Source organism: Camelus bactrianus, chromosome 23 (genome assembly GCF_048773025.1).
Source record: "Camelus bactrianus isolate YW-2024 breed Bactrian camel chromosome 23, ASM4877302v1, whole genome shotgun sequence".
NCBI lineage: Eukaryota > Metazoa > Chordata > Mammalia > Artiodactyla > Camelidae > Camelus > Camelus bactrianus.
Window position 1 is genome coordinate 25,515,408 of NC_133561.1, and position 12,923 is coordinate 25,528,330.

Sequence of the window (12,923 nt, forward strand, 5' to 3'; positions counted from 1 at the left end):
TCCCCTGGCCTGAGCCCCCAGGGCGGGGGAGCCAGGGGCCGCGGAAGAGTGAGAGTGACGCCCGCGTGACTGATCGCCGAGGCGAAAGTCCCCCGAGATTGAGACCCCTGCGCTGGGGGGAGGCAGCCGATGCGCAGGAAGATGCCGTGATGGGTCTAGGGAAAAAACCAACAACCCCAAAACACCCACTTGTGTTTCTCAACCTGATTTCTCCGAGAGCCGTCCAAAGACCCCAAAAGCTGCGCCGCGCCTCCCCGACCCCCCCACCTGCCCTAGCGTCGCCTGTTGTGGGTGGGCTATGCGTTCCCTCCCGGGTTTCGGAGCCACCACGTGACTTCCACGAAGAGTGGGGCCCCAGGGGAAAGTCGCGACAGGGGTGGGATTTGGGACCCCGAAGTGCGGCGAGAGGGCGGGGAGAGGAGGAAACGAGGCGGGGGTGGGAGAAGGAGGGGCGGGGCGGACTTGGGGACGGGAAGGACTGCAGGCTGGGACTGGGGGGTGGGGAAACCCGGGCGACGCGCAGTGGGCGCCGGAGCCAGGAGAGCAGGAAGCCCGAGGGGGCGGGGCAGAGGCGGCGGCCGGCAGGTGCGGGGGCGCGAGGATGCCGGTGGCTGGAGAGAGCCGGTAGGCAGCGCCCCGCGTGCAGGGCGCGCCTGGCGGCGCGGCCGCTCCTTCGCGAGGCTGCGCGGCGGGGCGGGCCGGGCCGGAGCAGCGCCCGGCATGTCGCAAGGGCTCCTGGCCGCCGGCAGCGTCCTGCAGAGGAGCGTCGCGGCTCCGGGGAACCAGGCGCAGCCTCAGGTAGTTAACTAGAGGCTCACGGAGGACCGCGGAGGATGCGGGGGTTGGGGCGCCGGGGGCAGCGAGGAGGCGGGTGCCGGGGCTCCCGATGGTGACCGCTGAGTGCAGGGGTCGAAGGTGCTGCGGGAGCCAGACGCGAGCCGGAGTTGGGGCCTTTGCCCGCGGGTCTGCGGCGCACGCACGGTGCCGGGACGTCCGGGACCATGACTGGGCTTCGGTGCCTGGGAGGAGGAAAGGCCAGAGGGCGCCCACGCCTGGCTGGGGAGGGCATGGCTCACGCTCCCCCGCACGTGGGGTCCGCGCTGCCCTGGGTGTCGCCATCCATGCGCCGCCGTCGGCTGCCATTTCACTGCCGGAGCGCGTGGCCTTTCCCAGCTGCTCTGAGCCGGGGCCAAGGTGCGGAGAGGGGAAATTCCGCGCCAGGGGGCAGCTTGTGCCCAGGCACTCCCAACATCTACTCTAATCCGGCTGCCTCCTGAATGGGGAACTCGGGACCCATGAGCCTGGGGGTTCGAGGTGGGTACCCAAAGTGGGCCGACTCCACCCTCAGCGCTAGTGGAAAGCCCTCGGCCCGCACCCAGTCTCCTGCGCTGTCCATAACTTTTACAACCGCGTACTCAGGAAACAGACAAGGTTGGCCACAGGAACTGCAGTATGAGAACTTCCCACTCAGCGGCCTTAAGACTGAGGCATTTCATGGTTATACCCTTCTTCTCAATTCGGTGCCTGGCACAGAATGTCATCGGGTGACGCTAGAGAGTCACACATCTGAGTTTGGGCCTCGGCTTTGCCACACGCAAGCTGAGTAGCCTTGGGCAATTTGCTTAACCTCTGTGAGAGCCTCTTTCCCCACATGTAAAATGAACATGCTAATATCAACTTCTCGTGATTTTTACAAGAACTGACTGAGATGTGGTTCATAACATATGAATATCTCAACAGTTTGCTCCCCTCTTTCTGTCTTGCTTAAATGTTTCTGTCAGGTTGTGAGATATGATCATAAAATAGGTGATAAATCCAGTTTAGAGAGCAGCTCCTACAGGGCAGGGTGAAGGCTGCTTCCATGTGCTCTATGACTTTCTGATAATGGGCATGATTTGGTGACAAGCACAATGAGGGATTCAATAAAAAGTAGCATCAACCTTAACAGAGGTTTTTGAGGGCAAACCATGTGCCGGGAGCTTTGGGATAAAAATCTCATTTTATCTTGTGCAGCCCCAAGCATTGGGCTGTTAGCATGATCATAGCAGAGATTACTGACCACTTGTTCAGGGCATGTGTTTCTAGTGCCCAAGACAGTAGCTGGCACATGGCAGGTACTAAATTAATTCTTATGGAAAAAATGAATGAATCACACAACAACGAGAAAACGGAAAATTCAGAGAATTTAAGCTATTTACTCAAGTCCATAGTGATAGTAAGAGAGAAAACCAGGAGCCGTGTATTTTTAAAGCTGAAGTTCTGTCCGTTACACTACATGTGGTATTCTGGTTATGTTTACCGAGACTTCTTTGCCTCTAAAAGACTACATTTTAACGTCTTGTGCCTGTCCCTTAAGCACTGCCTTCAGGCCACTTTTATTTGTTATTTTATTTATGTATGTATTATTTATTCTTTTCCCTTTTATAGCTTTATATTCTTACATATGCTGAAGATTCTTTACCCACTATAACCTGGGGGAGATATGGCTTTCTTATTTGGAATATTAGACTAAATAAAATGATAACTGAAAATATTCTTTATTTTATGTTATCAGTATTTGCTTTCCATTAAAAGTACTAATTGAATAGCTTTCCTGTGTTTGTATCCCTCTAACCTCTTGGCTTTTAAACTCTTTAAAGTTAGTATTTATCTACCTCCACCCTCTGGTATCTTCTTTTAGGGTTCTGGAAAGCAAATATTGCTTGACTTTTCTATAACTGGCTGAAGTGTTTTTTACCATGGTAGGTGCATTTTTCTGCTTGCCTTTCAGGATAACTCTTGAAGGATTTGACTAGGTTTGGTAAAATCATATATCGCTAAGAGCTTCTAAGACATCATAAATTTTCTTTCTGATTCACTCATGCCTGTGAAGCAAAAAGCGTAGTTCAAAGGAGTGTATTGTCTGTGGTGCTGAGGATCATTTGGTCTATTGGGAGAGTTCTGTGGTTGCAATTAGTTATCAGTCTAATTGTGATTTGCACACATTATCAAAAGTACCTGTTTGTGTGTGGTGGGGGAAGCCTGGCCCATGGCAAGTCCCAGATAGCAGCCGCCTTCTGCCTTTCCCGTCCACACAGGAACAACACCAACGCCACACCTCTTCCAGGCACACACCCTGCGGGGGAGAGGTTTGTGAACATTGGTTTGGAGTCCAGCAGACCTGAGTTCCACTTCCCGTTCACCCCCTTACAAGCTGTGATACCTGGAGCAAGTTCCTCAACCTCCCTGAGTTTCTTATTCCTCATCTTTTAAATGGCGGTCCCACCCCACATTTCTAGGGGTGGTGGTGGGGGTTAACAGCTAGCACAGACTTAGCATGTGGTGAATGCTCCTTAGCACCGAGCCGCTGTTATCCCACTGATGTAGCAACAAGCATTGCTGTGGCTACAAATAAAATGGTGACACTCCACAAGCAATGCTGGGCAAAGAGACTGGGCAGAGGTGAGGCGAGGGGCCTCAGTGTCACAGCTGATCAAACTTTTTCCCCCAGAGCCCTGAGGATGATGACAGGAAGGTCCGAAGGAGAGAAAAAAACCGAGTTGCTGCTCAGAGAAGTCGGAAGAAGCAGACCCAGAAGGCTGACAAACTCCACGAGGTGAGAGTGTGGTTAGGGCAGAGCCACGTTAGGGCTGCAGCGAGGAGTCATCCTCTGCGCTGGCACTGTGCTGGCCCTGAGGTCATGCCCTGGCCATCACCAGTTTGGCCACAGGCACATCTAATCCCGTCGTGTCTTTCCAGCCCAGGGTTCTGATTCTTTGCTTCCTGGTGTCTTCATTTCTCCCTCACCCGTTGGTTGCATCTCACTCATGTTTCCTTTTCTTCCTTTTTTTAAATAAAACAAACCAACCCCAAACCGCCTTTTGATCCTGATTCCCTTTCAAGCTAGTGTCCCATTTCTTTTCTTTGCTTCCTTTACTTCCCTGCTCCTTAAAAAAAGACCTGTTGTCTCCATGTCTTCAGTTCCCATTTATTCCCTGTCCTATGTGATAGTTTCTGCTCCCCCAACACACACACACACACGCACATACGTGTGTGCACACACATACACACACACAAGCATGCACGCTTCCTACAGAGGCTGCCTGCTGAGGCCACTAGTGCCCTGGCACTGCCTGGTCCAGGGGCCTCTTTCTAGTCTCCTCATCCTTGACCTTGCTGGGACCTCTGACACCATTGACCCTCCCCTTTTTGAAACCTTCTTTCAAAGTCTTTAGCTTCTAAAAGACCACATTTCCTATTTCTTCTGACCCTCTTAACCACTTTTTTTTTTCTCGGTTTCTTTGTTCGCTTTTCTACCTCTGTGTGTTTTCTTAAATGTTGGTGTCAAGCAGGCTTTCAGACTCTGCCCTTTTCTCTTCTCAGCCTGGAAGATTTAATCTATTAATCAGTTCTCCCAACATCAGTTCCCAACGTTGATTACTCCCAGGTAGGCACCAATGACTCCAATAAGACCTCTGTCCTGGCCCTAAGCCTGTATCTACGAGGTCTGATTATGTGCCACCAAATGGGTTACTGCAGGCTCCTTGGTATCTGCCCAGTCATAATAGAGTGTCTGTTCACCCTGAGACTTTCTCTTCTCACTGTCTTCAGGTTGTAGTCAGTGGAACTAACTAACCAGCTATCTCATAACCCAAATCAGGAAACTGGAATTTATTCTAAATTCTTCCATTCTCCTCCACCTCTGCGTAATCCCACATAATCTCACAGCTGGGACAAGGGAACCGTCCCATATCAGAACTGATATCGAAGGCATCCCAGGATCTGTCCAAGGAAGTGATGGCAGTTCCATGCTTTTGTCCTTGCACAGAGTTGGTGGGAATATTAAGAGTTTTAGTTCAGCTATCTCCTGCCACACTTTCTGGCCATAGATCAGGTCATAGATCGTCTTAGTAAGGCCAGTCTAGGAAGGGGGTGGTATTGACAGCATAGGAGACTCTGAGGCTTTATGAGAGGAAATGACAGTCTCTAAAAACCCTTGCACGATGAGCAGAGAATAGATTTAGAATGCACATACTCCAGGCAGAGTGGACCCACTGATATAAATTCACAGAGGTGCATACATTATAAATGTCACATTCTTTCATGAAAGTAGGAAGTCTGGGTGGTGGAAAGAGATGAGGGTCTCCAGACTAGGGTTGGGAAGGTGTGTCTCAGTCTGGATTAGTTCTGTAAAATTTCCGCAGGAGAAATGGGATGCCCTTTGCCTCCTTTTTTCCTTCCACCTTGCTCCTGAAGCAATCCTGGTTCTAGCTTCGTGCTACCAAATAACCACCCGAGGGCACTTGTGGCTCAGTTAGCACAGGCCTCGTGCATGAGGACCCTTCCTCTCAAGGAGCTTCTGGTCCGAGCCAGGTGCATGAATATCCAAACACACTAGAGGACACTCAGCTTTAAGTCCCAAGTGATGATGTAGGTAGAGGTGACTACATGACTTGGACAAGATCCTTCATGGAGCAAGGTTGAGTAGGTTCAATCCAACACATATTTATTAAGAACCACTGTCGGCAAGGCATGAGAGAGAGGCGTGAGATCTCATTCCTGTCCTCAGGAAGCATAGAAATTCCCGAGGAAAGTATATTCATTTCCTATGGCTGCTGTAACAAATTATGACAAATTTGGTGGCTTAATACAGCACAGATTTATTATCTCACGGTTTTGGAAGTCAGGTGTATGGAATGTGTGAAATGGGTCTCAGCGGGCTAAAATCAAGGTGTCAACAGGGCTGCATTCCTTTAAAGGCTCTGGAGAGGAATCCATTTCCTTGCCTTTTCCAGCTTCTAGAGGCTTCTGTGTGCCTTGGCTTGTGGTCCCTTTCCATTTTCGAAGATAGTACTGGCCAGTTGAGTCTTTCTCATCCTGCGTTACTCTGACACTGTTTCCCTCGTCACGTGTCCTTCTCTGACTCTTTCACTTACAAAGACCCTCATGGTTACAGGGGCCCCCCTGCCTAATCCAGGATAATCTCCCCAAGAGTCTTAACGTAATCACATCTGCAAAGTCCCTTTTGCCATGTAAGGTAGCATATTTACGGGTTCCAGAGGCTGGATTTTACATCTTTGGAGGGGCATTATTCTGCCTACCACAGAAGGTTACTTAAGTACTTCAGTTTCAAAAAAAAAAGATGGGTCTCTCTCAATTTCTGTCATCACTCGATTTGATAACCAAATGAACCGATGCCTGGGAAAGGTAGGGGTAGTTCGCCACATTTACTCCTGCAGTGGCTGGAGCGCCCTTCCCTGGGGTTTCCAGCTTGTTCTGCTGTCCATAAACATGACTGTGCCAGTTGCCCCCTTTCCAGAATGCGGCTGATTGATCTGAAACCCAGTCCCTCCATGGAAGAACACACCCTTCCCCTCTTTGTGGAGCTAGAAGAATGGATCTGGATTATGCAGCACTGGCAGGTCACTTCAGCAAGGCCATTTTGTTGAGAAACACAGTGTCAAGGAGGCCAGGACAGTGGTTCCATCCATAACCAGATCCCAGCCATAGTCTACACCTTTACTGTCAGTAGCCACACACAAGTGTCATCGGTCACTGGTGTCAGTAGTCACCTTGGTAACTACATTTTAAACTTTGAAAAGCAGCTACATGTTGAGAGTGGGAAGTCTGGTTTAAAAATGTGGTGAAGAATCATTTTACTGTGCTCCAGTGAGTGGGGCAGAGGACCTAGCACACTGCTGTGGATCACAGCTGAAAGCGCCTCACGGCTTACTACCAAAAAGTGACACAGAGATAGGAAGTCACAAATTTGGAAAAATGAAACCTATAGATTTGCTCAATGCAAGATTACCACAAACCTTTGATTTGAAAAACAAAAACAAAAACAAAAACCCACAATATCTGCAAAGCCCAATAAAGCAAAGTGCAATAAAATGAGGTATGCTTGTAAACCATCTAAGCTGGGACAAGTGAGACCCAGACACAGCGCATGCATACCTTCTCCTCAAATATGGAATGAAGCCAGCTCCTTGGGAGACACCGGCTACTCCCTGGGGAGATGAGCCCATTATAATGGCTTTGAGTAAAGCTTTTATCCCATAAATTCCTCTCTCCCGTACTGTGGGCTAGTATTGCTAAATTATCTCCAGGTGACTTGAGATCTTCATTTGCCTTTCCTGAATACCATGAGGGAAATATTTAGAGCAAGACGTGTTTAAAATTCCCACCATTCTTTCCTGCCCACTCAATTCTTGCACATCTCTCACCTCCAACACCCGGGAAAAACTCCTCCAGTCCCGGCTCTTACAAGTCTTTTGGCCGCCTTCCTCCTTCCCCAGTTCTCCATCCCCAAAGCCAGGGACTGTCCATCAGGGCAGGACCTCCTTGGAGGGCAGGGCGGGAGGAGGGCCTGAGAGGGTCAAGCCAGAGGGAGGCTGGGGTCACTCTTCAGAGCTATCTGAGTTTCTCCCCAAGGTGGCGGTTTCTGGAAGTCACACTATAGTGATAAGAAGCTGTTCCTAGTATGTATCTTGCACCTCACTGTTCACTGTGGCTTTTCAAGTCATCCCTTCAAGGCATTTACCCCTCTTATGGGGATTTTGACCCCTATTCATCTCTGAACCTTAGGCACACGCCTGAGTCCAGATTCACAAATGGGAACCCAAGAGAACAGTCCAGGTCTCTTAGACAAGTTGAAAGTGGCTCAGAAGTGGGTCACACTGGTCCAAGCCAGGCACCCAAAGGTGTAAGAATGAAAAAGAATTTTGAGTCAGAAAAGGAAGGCAGCGATGCCATCCTCAGGAGCCCCAAATGTCACAAACTGACAACTTTCTTGGGCAATATGTTTGTGGTATGTGTTGCCCTGGTGTTTTCAGAGATTGCATATTCTAATAGAATGCTTCATGGTAGTCCTCACGGCTTTAGAAACTGATGATGACACTAATTTGTACAGCCCTTGCTGGTGACACAATTTTTCTGCTGGGAAGCGTATGAGCTTAATAGGGAATAGACTTATTGTAAAATCCTGAGCTCTCAGTGGCCTTCACTGCTGGTAACCACCCTGGGGGGAATTTGGGCCCAGGCACTGCTGAACAGAAGCAGAATTGCTATCACTGCATGAGAGCTGCAGTTGACCTGGAAGTCACGGATCAGGTCCCAAGTCTGCATGACCTCGGAGAAGTCACTGTAGCTCTGAGTTTCAGTCGTCTCGCTTGTGTAATGGGGTCTGTGTCCTCCTGATAGCCTCTTCCTGCCCCTCATTTCCTTCCCACCTTAGTTATCATCTCTGGTCCCTGGTACGTTCGCTTCCTTACCAGTCTTTGCCTCAAAGGCATCCTGGACCTTGAATCGCCCCTAGACAGCCCCCATTCTCCAATCAACCTCTCTTAGATGCCCAAACCAGGGTTTCTCAACCTCAGCACTGTTGACATTTGGGATCAGCCTTTTCTCACTGAGGGGTGGGGAGGGGGTCTTGTGCTCATAAGACATTGAGCAGCGTCCTTGGGTTTGACCCACTGGAGGCAGTGGTGCCCCTTCCCCAGCTGTGACAACCCAGACTGTCTCCAGATGCCCCAGATGTCCCCTGGGGACTGCCCAAATTACCCCAGCTGAGAATCACTGCCCTGGACAGCTTCACATCTGAGGCAGAACTAGGATTTGCTGTGAATTCACCACCTCCAATTTCTAGTCTCTGCTTTGTGACCGTGTCCTGCAAATACCCAGGGAAGGCAGCATAATGACCTCGAACCCTCCCTGGGCGAGAGATTCCAAACTCAGCAAGATTTGGGCTAAACAGATCATCTCTTTGAAATTACAAAAGGTGTCATGTTCTTGGTGTATTTCTCATGCATGTGAAGTCCGGGAAATTTCTCCTCTGGGTGAAGTGGGCCGTACTCATTCCCTCCACTTTGTCCCCACTCTGTGTTCTCATCTCCCCTTCCTCCACTCCCCCCCAGCTCCCTCTTTTATTTTTGTGGAACTGGTCTGAAGAAGAATTTGAGTTCTTCTCTCATTTTATTCCCTCAGCTCAATGAAAGTCCCTCTGCAGATTTATGAGTAAAAGTTAAATCCCAGAAGAGAAAGTCCCCGTGGAGAAGGCAGCGAGGGGCCTGCTGGGTGCCCGTGACAGGCAGCTCTGTGGCCTGTCGGAGCTGGGGTTCAGGGAGAGCAGTGGCACCTCGGGAAGGCTTTAGGCAGCGTGGCCCTCATGGTTTCCAGAGAGAAAGCTCCTACGCTCACAGCGTCTTGCCACGAAGTTTAGTAAATACACAAATGCAGTTTGGAACGGCCATAGGAAGAGACTTTCCTGTCCTTTGAATCTGGTTAAAATCGCAGCACACTGGAACCATTCAGATGTATCCTCATTTTACTTGGAGGTGAAGAGGATTTCTGGTTGCTGCGCAGAGCCCTCTGCGCGGGCAGACTCCCCCCGCGATGCCTAGCCTCCATCCTCCCTCACTTCCAGACCCTCCCCTGCCCCTGCAGGGTCTCTTGCTGTGTTGGTAGACTGAATTCTGACTCCAGGACTAGAGTTCGTCAGAGGCCCAAGGAGAGCGTGGGGAGTCAGGGGTGTTGGCCTGGAGGAGAGCTGAAGGCAGCTTGGAGCCAAGGCGCTGGTGAAGGCAAACTGACCCAGGACAGACTGCGGGGAGGAGGGTGAGGCCTGCTGCCGTGGAGCATATTCCAGGCCACCCTGAGAGGAGAGCCTGCCTGGGAAAAGCAGGAGGCAGAGGGATAACTCTGATGGCCTCAGCATGCAGCCCCTCTGGGGCCCTCGTTGTGAGAGAGAGGAAGGTGCGGGAGGGAGGGGAGGAAGGGGGTAAGAGAAGGAAACTGAAGGTAAAGGCTGAGGAGTCATTGAGCACACAGATACTAGCACTGGGGCCTGTGAGGCAGGAGTACAGAGGGGAGCAGAGGCCCCTAGTTGCTATACACTTCTGATCTTTAAGGAGAGACCTTGTTTAATATAAGTAAGATTGAATAGGATGCAAGACTGAATAGAACACGTAATGAGAGATTTGGTTCCATTAGGTGCTGTGATCAGGGAAGCCTTCCTGGAGGTGGTGGGCTTGAGCTGGGCCCACACACAAAAGGAGGAGGGCAGCTCAGTTGAGGAGAACAGCTTTAGCAATGGGCAGAGTTGAGAATTTGCTTGTGTCTTTGTGGCTTGTGAGAAAACTTTTTTTTAGTAATATTTTAAAAAATTACTGGTAAGAGAAAAGATATGATGGATAATAAGTTTGGATCCTTAGCTCAGGAAATGCCTAGTGTGTAGTACAACACAGCCTCTCCACATGAATCAACCTAGAAATGATTGAAAACAACATTTAAACAAGGTGCAAATAAGACTGTCAGCCTTAAGAAGGACTCTGTTGGCATGCCACAGGGCTCTGCAATTGCCTGAGTATTGTAGGACTTATTAATGAGTTGGATGAAGAAAAAGAAGACCTTCTTAAGTTAGTGGGCAGCTGTGTGATATCACTAATCAGGAGGTGACACAATGAAGATTCAGAAAGATTTCGCTAGCCTGGAAGATGCCCAAGCAAAGAGGTGAAATTCAGTAGAAGCAGGTGTAAAGCCCACCCTTAAGCCAAAATAACAATTGTCACCCAAGTTCAGACAGAGAAGCGGCCTATGCAGATGAAGCTTGCGGTTCTCTGCAAGCTCGGGGAGTATCCTCAGAGCAAGGTGGCTACACACTTGGGTCTTGCTGAGAGCAGACTACTTCCACGCACCTGCCCTCTGCATGGTTGGACCACTCCCAGAAACATGCACTGTGTTTTGAGAACAACTTCTCAGAGCTTCTGGCAAATTAGAGTGTGTGTCAGGGGTGACCGCCAAAAAGAGAGGGACCAGAAGTCCTGAAACTCAAGGAACTCAGAGGACCTGAGACGGTTGGGCTCAGAGAATACCTAAGGGGAAGTGGTATGGGGCTGTCCCATAACATTTTAAGAACCGCGATGTTGAAAACGTATTGCATATACTCTGTGTGGTTCCATAGGTGGAACCAAGCTCAGTAGGTGGGTTTGAAGGAGAAAGCGATTTTGGATCAGTACAAAGAGGAGCTTTTTGACAGAGCAGCTCAGAAGTGGCAAACACTGGCCTTTGAAGGGAAGAATGCCAGCACACGTTGGGTGTTGGAGTTAGAATTACATAGGGAAGGTTTCTGTACCGTGTGGATTGGGCCAAGGGGTCTCTCCCCCAGTTCTAAGCCCTTGTAAACTCTGATATAGTGGAAACTTAACAGGTGAGCATTGGAGCAAAGCCAAGGCAAGGGGTATTTTCATTCATTTATTCAGCTTTCAACAAACGTTTGTTATGTTCCAGGTACTGTTCCTGGTGCTGGGGCTAAAGCAGTGACCCCAGCAGAGACCTTCAGAAAGCTCAGCAGCTGCTGGGGGTTGGGGGCGTCTGACTGCAAAGGTGCAGGAGAGAACTTTCCAGGGTGGTGGAAATGGTCTATGTCTTGATCAACATAGTTGTTTACATTTGTCAAAACTCATTGAATGATATACTTAAAGTAGGTGTCCTTTATTTTACATAAATTATAGCTCAATAAAGATGACTCAAAAAAAGAAGCCCTGCTCTCAGGAACCTTTCATCCTGGTGGGAGGGGAGAGACATTAAGCGAATGAGTAAACAAATCTGAGTGGTGGAGGCAGGCATGGTTGATGAGAAAGCTTTCAGGGAAAGGGGTCAGCATCGGTGGTGAGAGTTAGATCTTTGGGGAGGACAGAGGAAGGATATATGGCCTCAGAACCCATTGTGGGTATTCTGTCTTCCCAGGAATACGAGTGCTTGGAGCAAGAAAACACAGTGCTGCGGAGGGAGATTGGGAAGCTGACGGAGGAGCTGAAGCACCTGAGCGAGGCGCTGAAGGAGCATGAGAAGATGTGCCCGCTGCTGCTGTGCCCCATGAACTTTGTGCCGGTGCCACGGCCGGACCCCGTGGCTGGCTGCCTGCCCCGGTGAAGCCCAAGGACGATCCTCCTCTGCCCAGCAAGGAGCGTTGGTCTTTTTCACACCTGGGAGGAGGGTTCCCTCTGCATCTGCATACCTGGGGACCTGTGGCCAGGTCACCTCCTTGGACCTCCTGGCCATGTCCCCAGCAGCCTGGGCTCGGCATGATGCTCCCGCAGGCCCCTGACTTAGAGTCTCCCGTGGATCCAGGCAGGGAGACCACCTTCAGGAGTCCCTGCACATCCACTTCGGCAGCTAGTAGGTTCTGCTGTTATGCAGAATCATTTCCTTTAGAATCTGAATAATAAAGATGGTTATCCTCTCTCCTTTCACCAAGTTCTTGGAATTTAGAGACACAATACCTTTCCTCTTCCTGAAGAGGTCACCTCCAGTCTCCTCAGGTTGTTTTGCAGCTCCTGGGTCTCCCTTCCCCTCCTGGTCATCTCCCCCATGGACACACTCAGCTAGATGAGGGAGACACCCCAGCGGGGTCATGCAGGGGCGAGCTGGACGTGACTTGCTTATTTTATGATCTGTGTACCCTCTATCTTGATCAACTCTCCCACCCAGCCTGGACCATCATGGAAGATTTTCTGTTCCAGGCTGGTTTTCCCAACTACTCTGTGCACTCTTGGGCCATCTACCATTCCATAAGTAGTCATCGGGTCAGGGGACAAATTTATAACCATCTGAATCACACTTGAATGGGGGAGGTCTGCCCCCTATGTAAACAAGTATTTGGGGAGATGAAGAGAAGAGAGCTATTTCCTTTCAAAAGTCCCATCCAACTCTATTCTTTCAGGAGCAGCAGAACCAGGCCAAGTTGAAGGTGGCCCCAGTGAGAAAAGCAAAATAGTAGAGCACGTCCCATCCCTTTCCAATTCTTTTTCCGTGGAACAAGGGAGTTGTGGAAGGTAGGGCCAGCCCATCATAAAGGGAAATGGGAACAGAAAAGAAAGTGCTTTGTTGGAAATGTCAATGATTTAAACAAAAAAATGAAAGAAAGGAAAGATACAGAAAGCAGC

General features: G+C 49.9%; 1 protein-coding gene across 1 annotated transcript; it reads left to right on the top strand.

The window, feature by feature from the left end:
* The first annotated feature begins 489 nt into the window (after positions 1 to 489).
* Positions 490 to 12,224, top strand: BATF3 (basic leucine zipper ATF-like transcription factor 3). The gene is made up of 3 exons (XM_010949493.3): positions 490 to 798; positions 3,491 to 3,595; positions 11,725 to 12,224. Exons 1-3 carry the CDS (start codon positions 721 to 723, stop codon positions 11,908 to 11,910), a joined length of 369 nt encoding a protein of 122 aa, XP_010947795.1. The 5' UTR covers positions 490 to 720; the 3' UTR covers positions 11,911 to 12,224.
* The last annotated feature ends 699 nt before the right edge of the window (positions 12,225 to 12,923 follow it).

Bases quoted from the DNA above. Each gene is read 5' to 3' on its own strand.
- BATF3 (XM_010949493.3), top strand. From the start codon at position 721: ATGTCGCAAGGGCTCCTGGCCGCCGGCAGCGTCCTGCAGAGGAGCGTC. The intron at 799-3,490 runs GTAGTTAACTAG...TTTTTCCCCCAG, and splicing joins GGAACCAGGCGCAGCCTCAG to AGCCCTGAGGATGATGACAG. The intron at 3,596-11,724 runs GTGAGAGTGTGG...CTGTCTTCCCAG, and splicing joins AGGCTGACAAACTCCACGAG to GAATACGAGTGCTTGGAGCA.